This window comes from Pseudorasbora parva, chromosome 3 (assembly GCF_024679245.1).
Source record: "Pseudorasbora parva isolate DD20220531a chromosome 3, ASM2467924v1, whole genome shotgun sequence".
Lineage (NCBI taxonomy): Eukaryota > Metazoa > Chordata > Actinopteri > Cypriniformes > Gobionidae > Pseudorasbora > Pseudorasbora parva.
Genome location: NC_090174.1, coordinates 5,011,472 through 5,035,812, shown reverse-complemented (window position 1 = coordinate 5,035,812; position 24,341 = coordinate 5,011,472). Strand labels below are relative to the sequence as shown.

Genomic DNA, 24,341 nt, shown 5'->3' with positions numbered 1-24,341 from the left:
CATGTTACTTGTAATGCGTTACTTACATAAAAAAGTAATCTGATTACATTTTGCATGTTACTTGTAATGCATTACTTAACTCCTTCCTTACATCAGAAACAAATCTGATTATGTAATGCGTTTTCTTGTAATGCGCTACTTTACTTGTAACATTGAAAAAGTAATCTGATTACGTAATGCATGTTACTTGCAATGCGTTACCCCCAACACTGCTCATGTCAGATGAGATTGAAAACCCCTGATCGCAAGGTTTCCTCAGGGGAGAGCTATGATAGAAATGTGTCCATCTTGAATTGTCAGCTGATAAGGGTAAATCGACATACTCTGGTAGACTGGATGGAGCGTGAACATTTTCTACATTGAGTTGGGTTTCCACAGAGTAGTACATTGTCAGATACAAGAGATCTCTGAAGGAATCATGTCCTCATGTTCTGATATCAAAAATACGCAACGTTCAACTTGTATAGAGTTTAATTGCATTTGCAATATTTTGTGTTAATTTTTTATATATATATATTTTATAGTTTTCACATGATTTTTTAAAATATAATTTTATGAATTGGTTTGTTAAATACACACAGTATGGTTGTGTTATTACTGTATTGTGTTTAAAACAGTATCTCTTCAGTTAAAACCATAAACACATGCTGTCCACTCAAAATGACATCTGAAAATCTGTGGAAAATAATTCATTTTAAATCTTGTTTTTCATAGCCTAAGAGCAATAAAAAAACAGGGGCAATCCTGACTGAGGTTATTATAACTCATGCATGAAAGGGTTAAAGACTACAGGATAAATCTGCTTATAGGAGTTTATGCTCAGTGAATTCAGATGAATGTGACTTGATAACTTATTAATACCCAGGGGAAAAACTGGCTTCTTGCACTTTGTTCTAACGTTTGACACTGTTATTCGTGCTGTGTGAGGTGAATTTATCATTACGATGGCATAATTTTATATTCATTAGGTGTTCAGCACATTATTAAAGGGATCCCCTGGTGTTGAGACTTGTATGGCTTAATATAACATAAATGATGTCTCTTACTGAATTATGTAGTAGAAAACCCATGAAAGATCTACGTTATTTTAAAAATCGATTTTATATTTGGACCATGGGCGGCGCCATTTTGTTTGCGTTCTAGGTTGATGACGTAGAGTGGTTGAACTCCTCAATCAGCTGGCATTACCCGTAGCTATTTTTACCACAACGCAACTCGAAAATTGTTTCAGAGTTAAACAAAACCAATGAATTCCTTTGTAATTATACTTAAAACACACTCAAACATACATGTGCACACAAACTCACCTACACAAGTCACAAACAGATCGGCGGGCGCGCACACGACAGGCTCTGTTTCAATCGAGATGTTGGGCTGCTCAGTCTCCACGACAGGGGCTGAATCTGAAATCGACCCTATACCCTTAAATAGGGCATTATTTGAAGGGACGGACATTTGTAGTGTTGTCCGACACCATAGTGGACATGTTCGAGTGCAGTCATTCAGTCTCACGTTCCACCGCAATAACGAGTAAAGCCGATTTACAAACAGCTGTCCGACTTCACGCACTCAAACATACATGTGCACACAAACTCTCTCTCTCACACAGACTCTCACACACACCCCAACAGATCGGCGCGAACACACACACACCCCAACAGATCGGCGCGAACACACACACACCCCAACAGATCGGCGCGAACACACACACACCCCAACAGATCGGCGCGAACACACACACACCCCAACAGATCGGCGCGAACACACACACACACGCACGCACTGCGCGCGCATACATAACCCTCAATCTATTCCCTGTGTTGATATCCTGTTCAACACATCCTGTTCCCTAGATAGACTGTTGATAGTAGATTAACTATAATGCCTAATGTGACCAGCAGAGGGAAATATCTAGGTAGGACGATGGGATAAAGTAACGTGAGGAAGAGAGGCAGGATGTTTTGGTGATGATGCATGCGATTGAGACAGAGCAGTCAGGTGTGTGTGTGCGCGCCCGCCGATCTGTTTGTGACTTGTGTAGGTGAGTTTGTGTGCACATGTATGTTTGAGTGTGTTTTAAGTACCATTACAAAGCAATTCATTTGTTTTGTTTAACTCTGAAACAATTTTCGAGTTGCGTTGTGGTAAAAATAGCAACGGGTAACGCCAGCTGATTGAGGAGTTCAACCACTCTACGTCATCAACCTAGAACGCAAACAAAATGGCGCCGCCCATGGTCCAAATATAAAATCGATTTTTTAAATAACGTAGACTTTCATGGGTTTTCTACCACATAATTCAGTAGGAGACATCATTTATGTTATATTAAGCCATACAAGTCTCAACACCAGGGGATCCCTTTAATATTTCAGCAGATCACTGCATGAGATATTTGACAGAGCCCTTTCATATCTGCACATGAAGACGTAAACCGTTACACACATCAGCTGAGAGATAATTAGATGCAGAAATGTTGCATAACCGCACAGTGACTTTAGATAGGGGTTTTCAAACTTTATGATCCCAAGGACCCCCAATTATGATAAACCTTTATGAAGGACCTCCTTCCTAAAATCTATATTTTTCTTTATGAAAAAAAACAGTAAGTCATAGTTAATGTGATTATAAATATGGTTTCCAAACTTAAACTGGCTGTATTTAATGTTGGATGTATAAACCTGAAGAACATTTTCAATTAAAAATTATTTGTACAAGCAACTTTCACAATAAATGCATGTAAACAAACTTTCATACTGCATTAAGAGTTCTGCCTTATAGCCCCAGTGAGTGAGATAAAGGGAGAACAACTCACTATAAAAGGTACAAGACAAACATACAATACTGCAAAGTATTAGAGAAACATTTAGAAAACAAAACAGCTTATCCATTTTTGCTTTGTCTTTTTATTCCATGAAATTTTCTGGGGACCCCTTAGAACCTTCTGGAGGACCCCTGGTGGTCCCCGGACCCCAGTTTGAAAACCCCTGACATTAGGAAGGGAAAGCATGAGATTGCACCACATCAAGTGCATATAACGTACCCAGATTCCCCCGAGGCCGGTGCGAGTGGTCTGTGTTTGAATGCCTCTCAGGAAAGGCAGGTGAAAGTACTTGGCAAAGACCAGCAGCAGCATTCCCTGCATCCTCTGAGACGTGACCTACACACACAGAGAGAGCAGACGGGACATCAGCAGACTGAAGAAATGTCCTGACTCAGAGGTTTATTCATTGGCTTGAAACAGAGCCGGGTAAATAACACACAACCTGAGTGATAAATAATCACTTGCACTCTAATTTCACGGTGTTGCATTAGAATTTAAGATGACACAGCTCAACATGCTTTTCATTTTCCACCTTTATTCTTAAAGGAAGTGTATGTAAGATGGTGGCCAAAACTGGTACTGCAATCACATTCAAATGACTGTAGAGCGGTGTATCCCCTCTCCCCCTCCCCCTGACTCGCGGTTGCCAGATTGGCTGCAGGATCAGCAGGAACGTTGTAGATCTGCAGCTGTGGTAACTAGAGCAGATCTGGCAACCCGGATGCAGAAACACTACTGACTTCGTGATTAGGGTTGCCACCTTCAATACAGAAAAATAAGGGACGCCTGCCGCAGCGGTGGCCACACCCCTCGGGGCCACGATGACCACAGTCCCGATGGTGTGCCAGTGCAGTGGTCGTATATCATAACTTAAAACCTAATTTGTATATATATATATATATATATTAAGATTGATACCAATGGACATTATAATAGGATATCTGCTATTGAAATCAGTGTGAACAGATGCACTCAGTATAATACACAGCTATGACAATGAAAAACAAACTCAGCTGCTGTAACCTAGAGGGGAGTAGGAGAAGAAATTGCAAATTAACTCGAGTAATTTTATAGTGTTGTGAACAAAGATTTTGACTAAAATATTTGTCATTGTTTGCAGTAACACCATCCAAACAGTGAAACCACACCTAAATAACTGTAAATGATATAATATCTACAGTCATTTCTTATTTTAATAAAACACTAAACAACATTTTTATTTTTGGTAAGTTAAGTAAATATATTTATGTATTATTCCGTTTTTATAGTCTATTGTTAATTCTATAGTAGCCTATTGGATGATGCAATTATTTTTTAATTTGTTAAGCATAACAAATAGTTGTTTATTTTATTCCTAAAAGATCCTATTTTGATTAAATATATGTATGTATATATGTATATATGTATATATATATATATATATATATATATATATATATATATATATATATATATATATATATATATCTTATCTCTTATTAAAGTAATGCTTGTGTCTGACTATACAACTTAACCTTAATAAACAAATCATACCATAACATCATTAATGTAGCCTACATTATTAACATTATTTCTTAATAGGCAGTATTTATGAAATCTAACGTTATCAATCAAAAAATTGAGGTGATAAAAAAAAAAAAAAACATAACTGTCTGCCTCAGGAGATGCTTGAGGTGTGAAGAACTGTGCCGCGGACACTTTCCAGCCAAATATTTATTTCTTCCCACTCTCGTCTGTACCTCTGCATCCGCTTGCGTTTCTGCTCTGAAACTTTTACAGCTGGACGCGGGGAGGTATTTGGACCTGCCTCCGCCATCGTTTACTCTGATTGGCCGTGATTCACGGCCCGTGAACCTGAAACAAACCAATCAAACAAACCAACGACGGCAGCGACCCAATTAGGGGCAGAAGAGGACGTGTCTTCACACAATGCGGGTGGACCTATGCAAAATACGGGACAAATCGCGTCCCGTATTGCTTTGATACGGGACGCGTCATTTTTCCTGAAAATACGGGACGATTCCGTATTTCAAGGGACGGGTGGCAACCCTATTCGTGATTGGTCGATAGGTGGAGGGCGGAGCTTCAACCCAAAACACAACATGTCAACATCAACATAGGTTAGGTCTGCAACAACTACTGGCCGCACTACTGTTGTCAGCGATATAAGTATTTGAAATGAACATGATTAGTGACATATCAGGGCCATTTTATGATTAATTTAAATACATTTCTTACATACAGTTCCTTTAAAATTATTTTAAAGATGATTTTGTTTTTATATGTTGTCGAATGTGGTTTGTGTCTTTTGGATCAGAGCTCTGTCATTCACTGCCTGATCAACACCACTGGTTCGGAGAGCTGTCAATGCTTTGGCAATGTAAAGCCTTTTTTACCATGGCAATAAAGCTACTTGAAATTTGATAGAGTTTTTTAAATAGGAGGAAGACCACAGCCCACGGCTTTGTTTATGGTTGATTACTTTCACGTGACTGATCACGCTATTATATGTAGCTAGTATAAGTAACAAAAGGATTTCTCTGAGTCCAGATCTGATAATAATGCAAAAACTTCAAATCAACATTTTAATGTCAACTTTTACAAAAAATAGTCTTTAATTTTTAAATATATATCCAAATGCAAGTATTATGTCTGAAAGTAATATTCTCAGTAGTAACTGTTTATAAATGTATATATATAAGGCTACACAACCATCTAGTGGTACACCGTGGTAAATTGTGCATCATTTTAGTGGTATTTACTTGACATTACTTGACAATACTTTGTCATGTTCTACAACGTAAACACTCAAAACTAAATAAAAATGAACTGCTTTCTTTTTCTTTAATTGTGTTTCCGCTATGTTTGTGTGTCATTTATGCTGTAAAGACAAAACGTCAAAGTATCATCAAGAAATGTTTAGCACAGGCTTTATTTTACCCATGAATTTAAAAAACCCTACAGGAAAATTCTGAGAGAATTGGGGGCGGGGTTTTGATGTCCTCCCTGTCCCACCGCAGCACCGCCCTGCAACATTAAGCCACGCCCCCTGCACCCCTGATAGAATATGTCCGTATGGGATAGGATACAACCATACTACTATTTTAAATTTTATTTTAAACGGTTCCATTAATTCACTCTAAAAAACGCTGGGTTGTTTCAACCCAGGTTTGGGTCAAATATGGACAAACCCAACCATTGGTTTAAATATTTACCCAATGGTAGTCTTGAGCCCCGTTTCCACCAAAATTACCTGGAACAATTTGTAGCAGGAACTTTTTTACAGGAACTTTTCTCCCCCCAGACCTGCAGCTGTCTGCGTTTCGACCGCGATAAAGTTCCGTGAAGATTAGGCAGATTAGTCCGGTGATGTAGGACTGCGCGCGACTGCTCCTCCAAATCAGTGAAGGACAGTAATCATTTTTAAGTGTACCGATTGAAAGGACTGTTTACATGAGACGTTATCTAAACCGATCTGATGTTTACATGTGATGACTTTCAATCACAATCATTTTGTCACATGCAGTTTGTCTGCCGCATCAAAAATGTCAACGCTGTTTTCTCCAGCAGCTGGAGTGTGTTTACTGTAGCCATAGCAACTCTTAACGGCCACCAGGACTAATACAGTATTATTTATAGCTATTTGTTGTAAAGTGTAATAATCATCTCAGAAAAAAAAATCTTCTGTCAGGCGCAGTTAAAGTAAAAACTGCCTGGGGCAATATACGCTGTGTCATTACTCCAACATTATCTTCATAACTTACGAAATAAAAAGTTTACCCCTCAGAAAAATGTACTTTCCTCTCTTGTCAACATGAGCACGGCGCGCGCCGTCACGTCATGTAAGGACACACACTTAAAAGTAATCGGTCAGGTCGTTTACATGGTGAAAAAAAAATTATAACGAGTATGGAAGAGATTCAAGCTGTGCTGCTTTTGCTGGTTATGTATAGGTTTACTAAAGAGGTAATTAACAACGACAGAAAAGAGCACTAATATGCAGATTCAGCAGCATGCAGCATATTCAGAAAGCTTGTAAAGCTAGATTTAAAATGACAATGTATATTATTATCAGCTATTACGGACATTGCACGTGAGATGGCTGAGACGAACGCGCGCCATCAGACAGAGAGCAAGACTGATATTTACTGAACGCAGAACGAACCTCGCAAAAGACTTTTAAAAATGCCCGTTGAACTAAAATGCTGCGTGAGCTCAACCAATCAGCATGTTCAGCGCCCAAGTCCCGCCCTCGAAAGTTCCTGAACTTTGGAAAAGTACTACCTCGCGAGCAGGGCCGTTTGGAGGGGGAAATATTTACCCGGAACTTCATTTAGACCCTGGTTCCTGCGGTCTAAACACACAAAGTACCACCCAAAGTTCCTGGTTCCTGGGTAAAGTTCCTGTGGTGGAAACAGGGCTTTGTCTACATTTGTTCCAAACATGGGTTGAAACAACCCAGCGGTTTTTTTTATTTCTTTTTTTTTTTAAGTTTTAAAATAAAGCTGCATTAAAATATATTAACAACTTTAACTTAAACGAAAATTGAAAATGTTGCCATGGCAACTAAACAAATACGTTTTAAAAAGATTAAAACTAAAACCGAGATGAAAAATGTATTTTGTATATATGTATATATAAAATATAAAAAAAATATTTTTACAAATGACAAAAGTATGGAAGTTTGTTTCTCGCCACTGAATAATAAATTAAAAAAAAGGTAAATGTGACCTTTTATATTAGTTTAAATGATATTTGAATTGTGAAATAAAAAGGTCACAATTTTTTTAATTGTTTTATTTCGTGGCAAAAACAAGCTTACATTTAAAAGCCTATAACAAAATTACTAAAACTAAAAGGGAAATTAAGGCTGAAAATATAAAAAGATGCTAATTCAAATTAATAAATATGCCATACTCTATCAGGGTCACTATTGTTATCTAAAGACATAAAAACATTTAGTTACTATAAATGTTAACTTAAACAAAATAAATATAAAAAACTTTTAATATTTTTAAATAAATATAAAAACATTTATTTTATTTCAGCTAATTACCAAAAAAATACAAAAAATAAATAAACTCAAACTAATAAATACAAATTCATTAAAACTATATAGAAATGTTTAAAAGCTGAAAAGCTAAAACTAACAAAAATGACAAAAACACAACAACATTTATAAAAATGTAACTAAAATTAAAGTGAAAACAGAAAATAGGCCAATGTAAATATAATCTAATTTAAAATATTAACTATACTATACTACCGTTAAAACTGTAATAGTATAGCAATGATACTAAAATGCCTACAGCGCCATGAGCTCCACTGGTCCTTCCGTTAACAGTGTGATTAATTAAACAGAAGTGACATTTTAACTTCCCTCCAGAGAGAGACGTGGGCAATATTCAGATTATAACATTAGCATACCGCTCACCCTGCAGGATTTACTGCATCCCGACACTATATACTGTATTCAACGATACAGATGTGTAGTATGCCACACTGTTTTTAACATGAGATTATTTTTTCACAATGAAAATAACGGCACATAAAATGAGGGAGGGGTCTAACTGATGGAAAATAGAAACATGAGCAGAACATGACAGAGACAAAGACCAGCAAAGAGATTTTCCTCAGCCAGCCAGCCACTCAGTCAGCATTGCATAATGTGAGCCCTGAGGATCAAATGACAAATGATGTGTGTGTGTGTGTGTGTGTGTGTGTGTGTGTGTGTGTGTGTGTGTGTGTGTGTGGTTAAGGGGAACATTATACTGACCAGTACATATCCAAAGGGGCTGAGAGCGTCCATGTAGACCTCGCTCCACTGGTCAGTGAAAAGAACATCTTTCAGTCGTTTGTTGATCATGGAGTTCACTTCCTGTAAGCTGAGAGAAGAAAACAACACAGGAGAGAATAAATGCCAGTCAGTAAAGCTCAAATTAAAGATATCAGAAGGGAGAGACAGAAGAACAGACCTTAAGGCAGGCGGTATATTATATCTGTACTGTGCTTATGCATAGGTCATGTACAAGATTATCATCATCATATTATAGCATCATAACATAATTATTTGATCAACACTTGTTTCATTATTTTGTATGCTTTCAGCTATGCTCCAGTGTACGGATCAGACATCCTACTGATGTAATTAATGGGATAGTTCACAGAAAAATGGAAATCCTGTCATTATTTTCTCACCCTCAAGTTGTTCCAAACTTTTATGCATTTCTTTCTTCTGCTGAACACTTTAAAATGGCTGGGTTAAAAACAACTCATTTGGCAACCCAGCGTTTGGTAAATATTGGACAGAACACACGGTGGGCTGAAATAACCCAGCAGGTTGGGTTGCACAATTTAACCCAAATTCTGCTCATAATGACTAAATGCTGATACCTCATCAATGGTTATTTCCATTTCCTTGCAGCAAATGCTATTTATATATTTGATTTAGGCTATATAAATGTAATTTTATATATATGGTTACACTCTAAAAAATGTGTGTGTGTGTGTGTGTGTGTGTGTGTGTGTGTGTGTGTGTGTGTGTGTGTGTGTGTGTGTGTGTGTGTGTGTGTGTGTGTGTGTGTGTGTGTGTGTGTGTGTGTGGTGGTGGTGGTGGTGGTGGTGATGGTGGGGGGGGGGGGGGGTTAACTGAGTGAATTAGCTGTTTTAACCCAGCGTTTGCTTAACCCAAATTGCTGAGTTAAAACAACCCATCCACATCAATATTGCATCATTGAATTACTGTATTTGCATTATTGTAAGGCTAGGTTTGGGGTAGGTGTAGGCATTAATAAAACACAAACTGCTAAGAAGCTAATTCATTTTTTGTTATTTTATCATAAGATTTTGCCTCACTTCCGACCGTTGCTACACTGTAAGAAATTGGTGCTGGTTTAACTTAAAAAAGTAAGTAACCTGGTTGCCTTAATTTTTTTAGTTTATTGAAATTAAAAATTTGAGTTGATACAATGAAGGAAATTCGTTTAATAAATAGAAACTCAAAATATTTTTGTATCTGAACCACATAAAAAATGGGATAAATCATGAAAATAGCACTATTTGGCATGTTTCACTGCATCATCAGAAATAACACACACATAATTACCCAATATGCTTACAAAATCTTTTAATAAAGGTTGTCGACTCTCAAACATTTTCATTGTATTAACTCAAAATTTTAAGGCAACCAGTTAAAGCTACACTGTGTGATATTTTCCCCCATCTAGCGGTGTAAAGGTATATGACCATCCAGTGAATAATAGTTTCTGTTCCTCTCAATTTCGATTTCGTTTCAACTCCTACGGTGGCCGATTTAGTCATGGCTTCCAGTTCGACCTCTTCGGTGAGTGTTGCTTCAAGTGATGAGGTTACTTTTGAAAACTATTACACAGTCCCTGACAAAAGTCTTGTCGCTTATCTATTTTCTAGAAATACCTGATATTAACCTGACTTTTAATTAATTAATTGGTGTTAGAAATAGCTCATATGAAAAGCTAAAACCCTCCCAAATTATGTTTAATGCACTCAAATAAATAATTTTCATAGAAAAAATATTTATCATTTAATCAAGACAGAAAGGTCAAATTTTGGCAAGACAAAAGTTTTGTCGCCTATACAGAAATGGAACAAATTTACTGCAAATACAAAAATATGTCAGCAAATTAAGTTGTGGTGCTGTGAGATCCAAATTTAATATCTTGTATGACTTCCATGAGCTTGAAGGACTGCATCCATGCGGTTTGGCAAGGATTCATACAATTTATTGATGAAGTCATCAGGACTAGCTAAGAAAGCAGTCTTGCATGCCTCCCAGAGTTCATCAATATTCTTTGGTTTCGTCTTCCATGCGTCTTCTTTCATCCTACCCCACATATGCTCAATGATGTTCATGTCTGGTGACTGGGCTGGCCAATCCTGGAGCCTCTTGATCTTCTTTGCCTTGAGGAACTTTGATGTGGAGATGGAAGTATGCGATGGAGCACCGTCCTGCTGCAGAATTTGGCCTCTTTTATGGTTGGGAATATAAGAGGTAGCTAAGATTTCTTGGTATTTTAGACTAATGATGTTGCCTTCCACCCTGCAGATCTCTCGCACACCCCCATACTGGATGTAACCCCAGACCATGATTTTTCCGCCACCAAACTTCACTGTTTTCTGGGTGAATCTCGGATCCATTCTGGCTCCAGTAGGTCTCCTGCAATATTTGCGGCGACTGTGGTGTAATTCAACAGAAGATTCATCTGAAAAATCCACCTTCTGCCACTTTTCCAGCGTCCATTCTTTTAGCACGCTGTGGGCCTTGGCAAATGCCACACGGTTTTTCAATTGTCTTTTGTTTAGTGCTGGCTTCTGGGCACTGATTCGACCATGGAGGCCATTTCGAGACAGAATCTGACAAACTGTTCTGGTTGACACAGGGACTTCAGGTGACCAGGTCTCGTGGAGCTCTGCTGCAGTGGAAAATGGGCTGGCCTTGGATTTTCGAGCCAACAATCGGTCCTCTCGAGCAGTTGTCTTGTGGGGTCTGCCTGACCTGGGCTTGTCAAAAACGTCTCCAGTCTCTTCAAATCTTTTTTTTATCCTCTGTACTTGACGCTGAGACACATTGAAGGTGTCTGCCACATCAGCAGTGGATCTGGTCTTCAGCCTCTTGATAATCAAAACTTTAGTCTCAGGGTGAATCTTAGGCATGTTTGCAGAGGTCTAGTTGCAGTTGATGTGAAGGTCTAGCGTACTGGGGTTCCTTTTATACACACTTGAGACCTAATTGATCCATTATTAGTCACAGGTGAAGCTCATATGACAAGGTGACAACACTTATGTCTTTGCAAAAATTGACTCAATGGGCTTTACCAAGCTGTGAATATTAGAATACTTTTTGAAAGTTTAGTTTTTCACTGAAACATTATCACAAAAGCTGGTGGGATTAAAATGAGCCATTTCTTGTAAAAATATCTTGATTAGAAATATATTTCAGCGGCACTTTAGGTCAATTTGTACACAAGCGACAAGACTTTTGTCAGGGACTGTAATTTGCAGTTATTTAATTTGCCAAAAGATCTATGATCAAATTAATCTATATAAAATGAATAATAGTTTTACGTTTACGTTATTTTTTACCATTTCATTGCTAACAGCTATCAGGTTCCCAGACGAATGCAAGTTAATCTTAGTAAAGTAACTTTTATCAGTGCTATCGTTATTCTGTATATTGTACGACATCACTAGCGTAAGGCAAACAAATTATAATTCAATTAAAATATTAATCTCATGTTATCCGTCATAGAACACGGATTTATGTTACAAGGTAAACAATACTTTTTCATCATTGACGCGAGGAAAACTATCCTAGACGTCGTTCTAGTGTTATGCACAGCACACCATGATATAATTAGCCAAGCAACAATAAAACTTCCAATATACACAAATAGGCTGAATAAATATTACCTGTTGAGAAAAAAGCAGGCAACGTCGGCGTTCTTTTTAAAATCGTTCTCCTCATGAGCTCTTTCCATCTTGGAAAGGCCACTCCAATATTTATTTTGTCTAGCTGATTTGCCCGTTGCGTTGCCGTCTTAATTCAATTTTCCGCTTCCTTGGCGACTCTGATACATATCCCGCCATGTTACTAGGTCCCCGACCCAGGTCGAATTCGGTAATCAATTCCGGGACGTGGTTGCTTTTACACAGAAGGCGACCCGGCAATGCTCCGGGAATATTGCGGGTCCGACGTGCAGTGTGAAAGGGGCTTAAGAGTGATCCTCCATCATCATATAGCAGCCTCAAGCAATCCTCCTCTTCACATTCGACACGGTGCCATCGAGTGTAAAAACGCGAAAAGCGAAGCTTGAATTTACGTGTATGTCCCTCTTTGGCAAATGTACTTTCAAGATGGAGGGACAACATGGCGACCGCCATCTGAACCCCTCACCCATGTATTTTCAATGGTATATTATAAAATTACGAGAATACATTATTACTTGAAAGAAGTAAATATACATTAATGAGCACATATTTTTGAAAGAACTAAGTGATTTTAGCTAAGAATAAACTAAAAAAGTTACACAGTGTAGCTTTAACTTTTTTCGAAATAATTTTTTACAGTGTATAAGCCTTCGAGCCACAACTCTTCTTCTCCTTTTTTACAGCGCCACATACCCTTTTCATTAAAAAAAAGATTGGATAGGGAAAGCTCTGGCTTCGTGTGGATGTGGCTCTGGTATCCATAAAAGACTTGTTGTTGTTTTTTTAAATAAAATATAAAAATTTCAAATTGTTAATTAAGGCCATTATTAGCCATTTGAACAACCCTGTAATATTCAGCCAAATTATGTTGTAACAGGGTTGAATGGCTGTTGCACAGGACATGAGGTGAAGAAGAAATTGCAAGGGTTAATTATTTATTACAATTATAATATCTAACATTTAAAACTTGGTTATTGATAATATTTGCTGACTTCTAATATTAATATTTCCCTATGATAGCATAGGGCAGCCCTAGGAAAATATAACTTCTTGAAAGTTCAACTGTAACCGTAAAAAAAAATCCAGACTTTTGGCCATTGTAATTGGCCACAGATTCACTGTATTTACTTTTCCATATTGAGCAGCTTTCATAGATAAAAGCAGTGCGTAATTCTCACCCTATAATATACATGTCTGTGTTCCCATCGCCAACATTCAGGCCCAGTAAAGCAGTGATGTCTTCAGGAGGCATGGCCGAGCCCACGTTCCACGTGATAATATGCACCCTGTTGGCAGAAAGAGACATTAGTGGAGAACAACACTCATCTGTGTGACGCGTGTTCAGTCTACGATCCTGCTGTAACAGTACAGTACAACTATATTATGAGGTGAATCATGTGAGCTTTACATGTGCACCAATAATGTGAGATTCCCAATAATCAGAGTAGGATCGCGGTGAAAGGCGATTTACAGAATACGAGCAAACCTCTTCACTTCCGTTTACACGCAATTTTCATCATTCAGACAATTTGCTAAGAAATGTTGACGAATTTGAACTCTATAGAGTAGGTGTTACTGCTCTTCTTCGTTGGCTCTTTGGTATAATTTTTTGGTGAAGCTCATAAAACCCCCATTTCAATGTTTTCAACCATCAATATACTGCATTATTATATTCATGATGTTAAAATGTGTTTATGAATCTGTGCATGACAGTGTTCTCTTTGGTCAGAGTGGAACAGATGCCATTAAAGTGTTTACATGCCGCTTTATTGTGATTAAAATTGGCATACACCACATTTTACTACGATTATAGGAGATCTCTTTCGGTAACACTTTATAATAGGTATTCACTCAGAAACAAAGTATTTACAAATCAGCTGCAAACTATTAGTTTATGGTTAATGAATAGTTTATAAACTAGTAGTTAATAAATTAATAAATTATTTACAAACAGTGAGTTCTACATTCATTGTCATTGTAATTAACAAAGTGTTATTGTTTAATTATCTCATATGTGAAGGGTTAGATAATGCTTTGTTATCTTATTAACCATAAATCGTTCTCACTTTCGATTATATCACAGAAAATAGGAAAATGTCCTATTAATTAAATATTAATAAATTAATTTTTATTATATAAAAATATATTAATATATTAATTAAATTAGTATTAAGAGTTCATTAAAATATTTATAAATACATTAAGCTTGTCCCTAAAGCTAAACATAACCACTTAAATATAAATACCTAGCCTGACAAGCCAGACCCACATCAAGATGTTTGGTCTGGAAACTCACCATTGACAGCTCAATCTGAGGGGCGGATAAACGGCTGTCTTTCAAACTCCCTCTGCACGCGATAGGATAGCGCTACAACCAACCAGAGCAACGAACAGTGTTGCAAGATTGGGCGGGTTACCACCCAATTGGACGGTTTTGAATTTGATTGTGCGGGTAAAAATGGGTTTGGGCGGGTGGACAAAATTTGGGCTGGTTTGGGGTCAGTTTGGTGGTTTTCAAACATCTACATTTTATAGTCTAATGGGTTAATAACAAACTCAAATGTGCATGTACTCCATAAAATCAGTCATCATGACACACACAGGCCCAGCATAGAGTCAGCTGGCAGCTGTTGACGTCGCCAACGAGCACTTACGTTCAGCCAATCAGCGATCAGCAGGGAGACGCGCTCATTCATGACAGCTGAACTCGGCCGTCATTATGTTAAGCCCCGTCCACCGACTCTATACACGATGTGATTGGCCCGACCAGAGTTTGGCGTTTACAGCTCAGAAGTGTATTGAGAGTTGCTAGACGACACTCGCGACAGATTAGATTTGCTGCCGCTAGGGTGCGTCTAGATTTCTAGGCTAATAAATACCAGTAACACAATGCTGTCAATATGAAACGCATACCAATACTCATTAGGTCACAACTAGGATTAGGGCATAGAATATACAGTTTGTACAGTATAAAAATGAAAAACCGCCATAAAACATGGAACCCAAAGTCTGTGTTTTGTGTGTGTGTGTGTGTGTGTGTGTGTGTGTGTGTGTGTCAGGTTGGCAGGTGTTAATGTCAAGGTTGCTACAATTATGAGCTTAATCACATCAATTTGATCAAAGTATTGTGTTTTACACGAGGGAGGTTTATCACGGTGTTGCCTAAATCTCATTTTAATCGTATTATCAGGGTGCATGTAAACACAGGCACTGTCTGCACTGCCATATCTTTAGTTAGGACATTAAAACCATGGAATTGTGATGGATTGACATTGACAGGTTTCAGATTTGGCTTTTAATTCACCAAACAAGTATCCTTAAAGACGTGTTTGTGTCATATTAATAAATAAAATAGTTAAAGACATGAAAAGGGAGTAAGCACATCATCAGGATAATTACACATGCTTTGCGATGTAGACAGCTTGGTTGATTAAAATGGGAGCAGCCTAGTTTTGTCAGGTCACATCACATCACCCCATTGCAGTTAAACATCTTAATAAATCATCTCATATTAATCCAAACAATTAAATATCCAATATATATTTCTCAATCAGCTTCATTTCCAAGAAAGAGAAGCCTCTTAGTTAAGTTTAATATAACATTGAACTTTTACATCTATTTTAATCTATTTATATGCTTGAATATCTTAAAAGGTTTATAAGTGTATGTGAGGGAGTGCTTAAATGCAATCCTTCCCTGATCTTTGACCTCTCTAAGCTAAGAGAAAATGATGAGCTTCAGCACTTATTTCCGTTTTCATATAATCCGGCTGGCTAGTTTCTGTTCTTGTATGTGCTGTAATCGCCTTGTTCCCTAAACGCCTGTTTAAATGAGTGTCCATGAGAAGATTTAAACCTTCTTCACGAGATGGGGGACGAGAATAATAATCTCCAGCAGATCTGATAAAGCAGGGGCTGGTAAACATGCAAGGTTATGTCAACACTGACCTTTTAATCACAGAAGGATGAAGGAGGCTAGACAAGGGTGTTGAAACATTCATGAACAGTAATAAGATCAGAACACACTCACCCCTTTATTTATTTGTATTACATGTATGTATTAAGCACTATTTAGCATCCTTTTTTCATTGACAGTTATTTTGCTGTGTGTAAATGACTTTCAGAAGGATTTTTTTTCTAGCTGGTGAACAATAAAAACACTAACAGGCAATCAGAATATATTCTGCTTTAAAGAGTTTAAGCATTTAAATCAACAACTAAACTACAGTGCTGGTGTGGACGCTAATATTGTTATCATTATAGTTGTCTTTATAGTTATCGCTGTTGGTGTGAACAGGCACCAACACACACACACACATTTACAGTACGCAAGCAAATCCTGTTTACTGTTTTGGGTGTGTTCCAATTTTGCGTTTAAAGACGTCTAATAGCTATCCAAACACCCCTGACGTCTAGTCAACAAGGCAAAATTTGGGCTGTCAGTGAAAATGTAATAGACGTCTAACAACAGAGTCATCTATAGAGCATGAACACGTCAAAGAAATGAAACTAAACACCTTATAATCACTGTTGACTTGCTTACATGATGAAATATCATACATCTCACAAGTTATGTAACCAAATTCAAGGTTATTTGGGCTAGAAGTGGGTTACTCATAGCCGGACTATATCAGTCTATAGTTAACTAAGACGGTGAAATGACGGATATTGCTCGATGGGTTCACACTTGTAATTTGGTTCGCTTGATTTGTTTGGTCCGGACCAAAGATAAAACATTTAGTCCTGGTCCGCTTAGTGTTTACATTGGTATTTAAACACTGAACCTAAAGGGATACGTTCACAACCTAATTGGTCGCTTTTATTATGTATATTTTGCAACGGAACTTACTAAACATACAAAACAATGCTGTGTGCCAGCTAAATGTGCTTGATGTGTGTGCGTAGCCTATCTAATGGTATTTTGACCAGCTGAAAACTCGTAAAGAGCTTATAAAATGTGCTATTAAAATGTGTAAAGGAGTCAAACAGCGGCAGGAATCCCTCCGTCACACACACAAATGAAGATCTGCTGCGAGAAAACGCGGTTCTGACGCCTGTACCGAACCGTTTTTGGTTTGTGTACATGTCTTTGGTCCGTGTTGCGTTTATACAGTGCGAAAGTATTCATCCCCCTTGAACTTTGCGACCTTTTGCCACATTTCAGGCTTCAAACACAAAGATATAAAACTGTATTTTTTTGTAAAGAATCAACAACGAGTGGGACTTTATTGGATATTTCAAACTTTTTAAACAAATCAAAAACTGAAAAATTGGGCGTGCAAAATTATTCGGCCACTTTACTTTCAGTGCAGCAAACTCTCTCCAGAAGTTCAGTGAGGATCTCTGAATGATCCAGTGTTGACCTAAATGATTAATGATGATAAACAGAATCCACCTGTGTGTAATCAAGTCTCCGTATAAATGCATCTGCACTGTGATAGTATCAGAGGTCCGTTTAAAGCGCAGAGAGCATCATGAAGAACAAGGAACACACCAGGCAGGTCCGAGATACTGTTGTGGAGAAGTTTAAAGACGGATTTGGATACAAAAAGATTTCCCAAGCTTTAAACATCCCAAGGAGCACTGTGCAAGCGATAATATTGAAATGGAAGGAGTATCAGACCACTGCAAATCTACCAAGACCTGGCCGTCCCCCTCTAAACTTTCAGCTCATACAAGAAGAAGACTGATCAGAGATGCAGCCAAGAGGCCCATGATCACTCTGGAGGAACTGCAGAGATCTACAGCTGAGGTGGGAGACTGAGATCTACAGCTGAGGTTTGTCCATAGGACAACAATCAGTCGTATACTGCACAAATCTGGCCTTTCTGGAAGAGTGGCAAGAAGAAACCCATTTCTTAAAGATATCCATAAAAATTGAACTTTTTGGCAACAATGCAAAACGTTATATTTGGTGTAAAAGCAACACAGCTCATCACCCTGAACACACCATCCCCACTGTCAAACATGGTGGCGGCAGCATCATGGTTTGGGCCTGCTTTTCTTCAGCAGGGACAGGGAAGATGGTTAAAATTGATGGGAAGATGGATGGAGCCAAATACAGGACCATTCTGGAAGAAAACCTGATGGAGTCTGCAAAAGACCTGAGACTCGGACGGAGATTTGTCTTCCAACAAGACAATGATCCAAAACATAAAGCAAAATCTACCATGGAATGGTTCAAAAATAAACATATCCAGGTGTTCGAATGGCCAAGTCAAAGTCCAGACCTGGATCCAATCGAGAATCTGTGGAAAGAACTGAAAACTGCTGTTCACAAACGCTCTCCATCCAACCTCACTGAGCTCGAGCTGTTTTGCAAGGAGGAATGGGCAAAAATTTCAGTCTCTCGATGTACAAAACTGATAGAGACATACCCCAAGCGACTTATAGCTGTAATCGCAGCAAAATATAATGAAATTATATTTATATAATAGATATAATGAAAATTCAGGTTTACATCACTAAATGGAATGTGGAATAAATGCATATGGAATAAATACTAAAATAACATATTAAAAATATAATATAAAAGCATATTAAAAATAACACAATAGAAAACATGTGTTTTGAACTGTAATAATATTTCACAATATTACTGTTTTTAATCAAATAAATGCTGTCTTTGTGAGATTAACAGACTCAAAATCATTTAAAATCATACAGACCCCAAACATTTGAATGGTAGTGTACATTTTATTTATTTAAAATCCATATTTGGAAATGAAAAAATATATTTATGTACAATATTAACATTTAATTTGAAGATAATTCAGGTTAATGTCAAAAACATGACTCATTGTTTTAAAAAGTAAAAGTAAGCTGTATTCTGATGAGTGACTGTACAGTACACATGCACTGTGTGTGCGCTGAAGGCTGTTCCTGGAAATGCCGTAATGAGCCGTAATGAGTCGAATGTGGTGAAGTAGTTGTGCAAGTTCAGCCCACAGACAAGCTAAAACCTGCATCTGACAGTCTAGAGTTTAGTTGTGAAATGAAACGCATCTGAACTGGTCAAAGTCTTTAAGTTCACTTTCAGAAATTTCAGGCAGGTGTGATCAGGAGCAGAATAGAGTGCAACAGTCGGCTTCCGGAGGTTTACATTTCATCCCTAATCTCCAAAAGAACTTGATTTGTGATGATAGCATGTAAACCTTTCAAGGCAGACCAACCAGGAGCACTGAGGTTGTCAAGTGATGGTATATGCATACATAGAAACCATTAGTCCTACATTTTTTAAGAACTCCTAGTGAAGAATGATTCCAGAGAAGCTGCTGTTACCATATATTCACTGACTAAAAGACAATAATAAAGGATTAATATTATAAATATACTTTCAGAACCAAAGTGAAAAAGTCAAACTGGTGTCTATTAAGCAACCCTGCAGCACACATTTTCAAAGTAAAATAATTTCCAAACCATAACTTGATTAAAGGGGTTATGAACTGTTTTTTGTTATTTTATTATTATACTGTTGTTTGAGGTCAACTTATGACGTTTGCATGGTTTTTACATTATAATAATGAATAAGTAATAGGCTATTTTCTACTCTGGTTCAGAGTCTAGCTCTTGAGATGCTTTGCATTGAAGACTTGGAAGTAAACACGCACTGCTATGATTGGATAAGAGTTTTGCATATTATAATGAGCTTCAGCTTGTCACGTCACAGACAAGGGAAAATGGTGCGAGGACTCAAGTGCAGAAAATAATATATTTATTTATAACAAATAAAACAAACTCAAAACAAAACCCACGAGGGGGAAAAACACATAATAGAATAATAACATATAAACTTAAACAAACCAACAGAATCACGGGGAGGACGGAGGACGGAAGACGCAGACATTACACAAGGATCCAACACAGACTGACAAACACAAGGAGCTTATAAAGGGAAGAAATCAAGAGGGAACAGGTGGGAGAAATCAACACTAATCAGATAACAAGGGGGAGGGATCAGACAATGACAGGAGCACATGCAAGACATGACAAAACCCACATGTGCACACAAGACAGGACAGGCATGTGACATTACCCCCTCCTTAAGGAGCGGCTACCAGACGCTCCACTAGGGATGGGCGGGACAGACCAGGGCGGGACGGGAGGGACAGACCAGGGCGGGACGGGAGGGACAGACCAGGGCGGGACGGGAGGGACAGACCAGGGCGGGACGGGAGGGACAGACCAGGGGGGCACGGGAGGGACAGACCAGGGCGGGACGGGAGGGACAGACCAGGGGGGCACGGGAGGGACAGACCAGGGTGGGACGGGGGAAACAAACAAGGAAGGAACAGAAGAGGGAGGGGTAAACAAGGGAGGGACAAGGAAAACAAAAAGTTCAGGAGGCCATGGTGGCCCACAAAGTTCGAATGGCCAGGGCGGCCCGCCGAGTTCGGGAGGCCCACCGAGTTCAAGCGGACGGGGCGGCCCGGAGAGTTCAGGCAGCCAGGGCGGCCCGGAGAGTTCAGGCAGCCAGGGCGGCGCGGGTAGAGCAGAACTCCTGGGTAGTGCGGCCAGTGCAGGGAGCGCCAGGGAGGCGCGGCGAGAGCAGGACGCCTCAGCGGCGCACGGAGAGCAGGGCGCCTCAGCGGCGCACGGAGAGCAGGGCGCCTCAGCGGCGCACGGAGAGCAGGGCGCCTCAGCGGCGCACGGAGAGCAGGGCGCCTCAGCGGCGCACGGAGAGCAGGGCGCCTCAGCGGCGCACGGAGAGCAGGGCGCCTCAGCGGCGCACGGAGAGCAGGGCGCCTCAGCGGCGCACGGAGAGCAGGGCGCCTCAGCGGCGCACGGAGAGCAGGACGCCTCAGCGGCGCACGGAGAGCAGGACGCCTCAGCGGCGCACGGAGAGCAGGACGCCTCAGCGGCGCACGGAGAGCAGGACGCCTCAGCGGCGCACGGAGAGCAGGACGCCTCAGCGGCGCACGGAGAGCAGGACGCCTCAGCGGCGCACGGAGAGCAGGACGCCTCAGCGGCGCACGGAGAGCAGGACGCCTCAGCGGCGCACGGAGAGCAGGACGCCTCAGCGGCGCACGGAGAGCAGGACGCCTCAGCGGCGCACGGAGAGCAGGACGCCTCAGCGGCGCACGGAGAGCAGGACGCCTCAGCGCCGCAGGGAGAGCAGGATGCCTCAGCGGCGCAGGCAGGGCGTTGGGGAAACTTCTCCAGTCCAGCAGTATCCACCGGCACTGGGACCACCGGAATACGATCTGCCGGCATTGGGACCACCGAAACATGATCTGCCGGAAATGGGACCACCGGAACACGATCCACCGGCACAGGGACCACCGGAACACGAGCCGCCGGAACTGGGACCACCGGCACACGAGCCGCCGGAACTGAGACCACCGGAACTGCCTCCGGGGCTTCGGATAAAGCCCTGTGCTCCTTCCACGCATGCAGGACTGCCACCACAAAGCATCCCATCACAGCCCTCCAGGCCGTTTCCGGACTCGGGACCACCGGAACGGAGTCCACCGGCACAGGGACCACCGGAACACGATCCACCGGCACAGGGACCACCGGAGAACGATCCACCGGCACAGGGACCACCGGAGAACGATCCACCGGCACAGGGACCACCGGAGCACGATCCACCGGCACAGGGACCACCGGAACACGATCCACCGGCACAGGGACCACCGGCACAGGGACCACCGGAGGTGTGGATGACACCCTGTGCTTCTCCCAAGCATACAGGACTGCCACCACAAACCCTCCCATTACGGCCCTCCAGGCCATGTCTGGACTCAGGATTCCCGGACTCGGGACCCCCGGAACTGGAACCGAGGTAGAACTTCTCTGCTGAGTCCTCATAGTAGGGTTGGATCCTTCTGTCACGTCACAGACAAGGGAAAATGGTGCGAGGACTCAAGTGCAGAAAATAATATATTTATTTATAACAAATAAAACAAACTCAAAACAAAACCCACGAGGGGGAAAAACACATAATAGAATAATAACATATAAACTTAAACAAACCAACCGAATCACGGGGAGGACGGAAGACGCAGACATTACACAAGGATCCAACACAGACTGACAAACACAAGGAGCTTATAAAGGGAAGAAATCAAGAGGGAACAGGTGGGAGAAATCAACACTAATCAGATAACAAGGGGGAGGGATCAGACAATGACAGGAGCACATGCAAGACATGACAAAACCCACATGTGCACACAAGACAGGACAGGCATGTGACACAGCTCCCCCGTGTAAGTCCCCCGTGAACACTTCTAATGTGGAAATACTGGAATGATTCGCCCACAGGGCTTGCAAAATGTCTTTATCAAACAAACACAATGATTTATCTCTCATTCACCCACGATTGACTGGAATGTTAGTTTTTATTACTTGGCCCACCCGATCAGTAGCAAACCACGCATCACTAACACACACACACACCAATTACGTGCAAATCTTCACTGCAGACAAGTCTTCCGCGATTGTATTTTTCCTTCAAATAACTAGTCAAAAGAGTTAACAACGCTCATCAAGCAAGATCGTAAGATTTGCAGATCGTTTGTTGAGCAAGCTGTCAATAAAAGCTTTTCTTTGACTAACAAGGAAGTGTTCAGCTCTGAAATTATAGGATATTTTTATATTACCACAACCTTTTATAGATCAAAATCTCAAGGAAAAGTTAATTTCTCAATTCATGACCCCTTTAAAAAAATATCAGTAACACAAAATTAATTTTGGAGGGCCGAAATCATTGACCGTTTAATTAGCGTTTGTCCGATGGGACATTTTGACTGTTAGTGTCTATTTGGAAAACTACAACGGGTAAACCTGTCAGCTGTTTGGACGCTAGTGCTGAGTTTACAGTATTGATTTCTTGTTTTTAATCAATATTCATTTTGATGAACAAAGACCTTTATAGTCTGTGCTGTCTTCAGTTGATGCATGAACAAAACTTCACTAAACATTATTTGTAGTGTGCATGCCATCCAATAATCACAATACTCTTCGTTACTTTTGATAAGAAACAGTGTCAGTTTTCAAACTCTGTCAAATGTTATAATGATATTCAGCTAATAAATTCTGTTGTGGCGTGACAGATCACTGCAGTGTGTCAGTTCAAGTGGATCATCTCTTCCTCTTAACTGCTAGTTATAGCATTAAATAAACATTAATGAACACCAGAAAGTATGTTGAAAGATACTTACTGAAGTGTATTATCATGTCTCACGGAACACGGAAAGACATCAATAAAACAGCTTAGAAATACAAATGTCACATAATATTACATTAATACAGTGACGCATTGCTGCCACATACATATCATTTTTTTCACTCAATTATGTCTGTCACATGTATAGTCAGTTTCCTTTGTGTTTACACTGGTCTCATGTTTCTTTGTTAGTTTCCCGCCACTAATCTGTCTCCTTGGTTACCCTCATTAGTTAATTCTGTTCCAGGTGTGTCTTGTTTATTAACCGTTTTGGTTCCCTATTTAAGTTCCTCTTGTGTAGTCACTCCTGGTTCCAGTCTTAAGTCTGATTTGTGGTGTTGGGTGTTCTGTTCATTTATTCTTAAATAATAAAAGTCCATCTGTTTGGAAGTTCTGGATCTCTATATCTTTGCTGCACTACACACCGTGACAATGTCGTAATAACAAGATGTTATGTCGTAAAAACGACATCCTTTTCTCGTAATAACAAGATCTTATGTCGTAAAAACATATGTTGAACGACGGGAGTGGACTGACATGCATAACGAACCCACTGGCCTGTTTCGAGTGAAGCTGAAATGATAGGCCCTGCGTCTCAATCAGCTCCCTAGTTCACTAGTCAGGGCACTGATCAGGACATAAGTCAATGGGCTGACTCCCTGATCAGTGCCCTGAAAACTGAACTAGGGAGCTGATTGAGACGCACCTAGCGTCTTTCTGTTTTTAATACATGTCTTAAATATGTGTCTTTATTACAGGCCTATAGATAGTTATGATGTTTGTGGCTGCACCAGGGTCCGTCAAAAATACGCCACTGAAGCATGGTCCATTTAGAAGATGGCGATCTGTTATGAACTGTAAGCTACATCAATAAATTACAACAATTTCG

At 40.0% G+C, this 24,341-nt stretch overlaps 1 protein-coding gene across 1 annotated transcript in view; it reads right to left on the bottom strand.

Moving 5' to 3' along the window:
- inpp5jb (inositol polyphosphate-5-phosphatase Jb) overlaps positions 1 to 24,341 on the bottom strand; it is a 61,199-nt gene that overhangs the window by 26,110 nt on the left and 10,748 nt on the right. The window contains exons 3-5 of the mRNA XM_067437618.1: positions 13,465 to 13,572; positions 8,598 to 8,706; positions 3,041 to 3,157 (exon numbers count right to left, since the gene is read on the bottom strand). Of these exons, the coding sequence (XP_067293719.1) occupies positions 3,041 to 3,157; positions 8,598 to 8,706; positions 13,465 to 13,572 (334 nt within the window). The remainder of the gene's footprint in view (positions 1 to 3,040; positions 3,158 to 8,597; positions 8,707 to 13,464; positions 13,573 to 24,341) is intronic.